Source organism: Acyrthosiphon pisum, unplaced genomic scaffold (genome assembly GCF_005508785.2).
Source record: "Acyrthosiphon pisum isolate AL4f unplaced genomic scaffold, pea_aphid_22Mar2018_4r6ur Scaffold_21275;HRSCAF=23495, whole genome shotgun sequence".
NCBI classification, from domain to species: Eukaryota; Metazoa; Arthropoda; class Insecta; order Hemiptera; family Aphididae; genus Acyrthosiphon; species Acyrthosiphon pisum.
Window position 1 is genome coordinate 10752 of NW_021770724.1, and position 2408 is coordinate 13159.

Here is a 2408-nt window from a genome sequence, read left to right on the forward strand (position 1 = left end):
GTGGACGGGGTCGCTGAGCAAGACGAGAGAGTGCTAGTGTGTGGTGGGTGTGTAAGTGTGTGTATATGTGAGTGTGTAAGCTTAAAACTATTGGACGAAAGGTAACTGTAAGATGGTAACACGGTTGCTGGTAAAAATTAGTTGCTGTATTGTACACAAGCAATATGGCTAGTCGCCTTGACCATTTGTAACGAACTGATGGGATAGGCGGCCGGGTTAATTGCTCTCGTTCCAGCTAGACGACGGCGGGTGGTATCGAGTCACGCACAATCTACATATTATATAATAATTGACAAGGACAAAATAATTTATACAAAAATAACGAAGATAATAATATGTGACGGTGTGTGTGTGTGTGTGTCGGTCAGTGGCCATGTCTACATTGCTATTGTCGCGGCGGCGACAAGGACTGTTTATATGTATACACTGTGTATAATATATACACACAACACACATTACATAATAAATTATACTACAATAGTAATAATAATTAGGTATTGTATAATGCACGTGTGTGCTGTATTCAACGTTGTTAAAAATACTCTTTAAAGGTATTTCAAATAGGTATTTAAATACTTCAGTTAAAAAGTATTAAAATATTTATTTAAATACCTTTGCTAATAAGTATTTAAATACAAATACAAATACATTCAAAAAGTTGTAATAAATAATATTCAGACTTAAATAAAAACACGGGATAACTAATAAATGGTGGACCGTACTGAATGTGAGGCGATCCAATATATATATACATATATACGCATTAGCTAGGCATATATTTACGCTCCTATTAAAAAAACATAAATTTAGGATTATTTTTAATAAAAGGTTCATCAACTACATATTTTGATACATAGTCTGAAGGTGCTAAAGAAAAACGAACATGTTCCATTAATTTAGGCAAACTGTCATATCTACAATCTAATTCATGCTTTACCCAATTAATAACACATTCAAATATCTTCAACAAATAAATATGATTAAAACAAATTACATAAGCAATTTTTTCCTTGACGCAAAGAAGTATTGATTTGTTAAGATAAAAACAAAATAATATTTGAGGGTATTGCTCAAAATTAAATGTACATATGTTTTAAACGATTGAACTTATGAATAATGAATAATTACATAATATGTATTGGTTTAGGGTTCAAGGTCTTTAAAAAATACCATTACCATGTAAGAAAGGTTCTTTTTTATATAAGAATCAGTCATCACATTTATTATAACAGTATATAGCTTTATTGTAGGTAGTTAGTTCAATTTACAAAATAAAATACATCTTGTACAAAATATATCAAAATACAATGCTCAAAGGTGGAGGCTAAAACAAGGTAAAAAAAAAAAAAAAATACTTTCTTTTTATCGTTATATAAGTAAATGTTAATATTAACATTACAATTCAAATAACAATTCTATAATAATACAAACGTTTCTATTATTTTTCTTGATCAGATAATTTTGTATTTAGATATATTTTAATAGATTAAATAAACATATTATTATTGGATCTTAAATTGCTATTTAATATAAAAAAAATTAATATTTGTTAAATTATTAATTGAGATGTATATAGATACTGTCAATATTTAATAATCATGTGGAGTAAAATAGACATATACACTTACATTACAATATTATAATTCAAGTAATTAGAAAGAACGCAAGTACTCTTTACATGATTCACATATTAATTTAAAAAGAAGACTACCTAACTTACTTTAACTGAGTTAAGTAAATAATTTTTCCGTAATAACTTTAACCTATCGAGTCAAATTTATTATTTTTTAACTGCTAGCTTCTAATATCATCCCATGTTCTCTTAACTTAAGAGGACTCTACACAGGCATTTATTGTCTACGTCTTAAAAGTGCATAATATACCAAATTATACGATTAGCAAATCACGTTTAGCTCTGTTTAAAAATTAGAGTGAATAACATCTTATAAAATTTAAAGGTGAGATTATATGAGTTAAATATAATACTCATAACTCTCTTTAAAATTAAAATATAATTAAAATCCATGATATGCCCTAAAGAATAATTTAAATTTTATACGATGTTATGACTCTAAGTCTTAAACTAGTGGAGTTAATCATAATCTGCTAAGCCTAAAATTTGTTATATAACGCACTTTTAAGTCTAAAACAACAAACGGTTGTGTATCGTGAAGTTAAAGTAAGGTACATTTTTCAGATCGGCATAAGTATAACAGTCTGTTATTTCATACTGTAGCAGTATAGATTAGTTATCAGCAAACAAGCTGTAGAATTAAATACTTAATTTAATAAGCTGCCAAAAATTAATGCTAACATTTACATAATTACTTAGGTATATCATCTACCCAAACACCCACCCACCAGTTATTAGCATTTGTGAATCATGTAGTTTTTAGTAGGCAACTTTT

General features: G+C 27.9%; 1 protein-coding gene across 1 annotated transcript in view; it reads right to left on the reverse strand.

Annotated features, from left to right (window-relative positions):
- Positions 1-763: 763 nt before the first annotated feature.
- The window catches only part of LOC100575033 (kelch-like protein 2), an 11472-nt gene continuing 9827 nt past the window's right edge, over positions 764-2408 (reverse strand). The window contains exons 5-6 of the mRNA XM_029492341.1: positions 854-961; positions 764-787 (exon numbers count right to left, since the gene is read on the reverse strand). Coding sequence (XP_029348201.1) covers positions 764-787; positions 854-961 — 132 coding nt within the window. The remainder of the gene's footprint in view (positions 788-853; positions 962-2408) is intronic.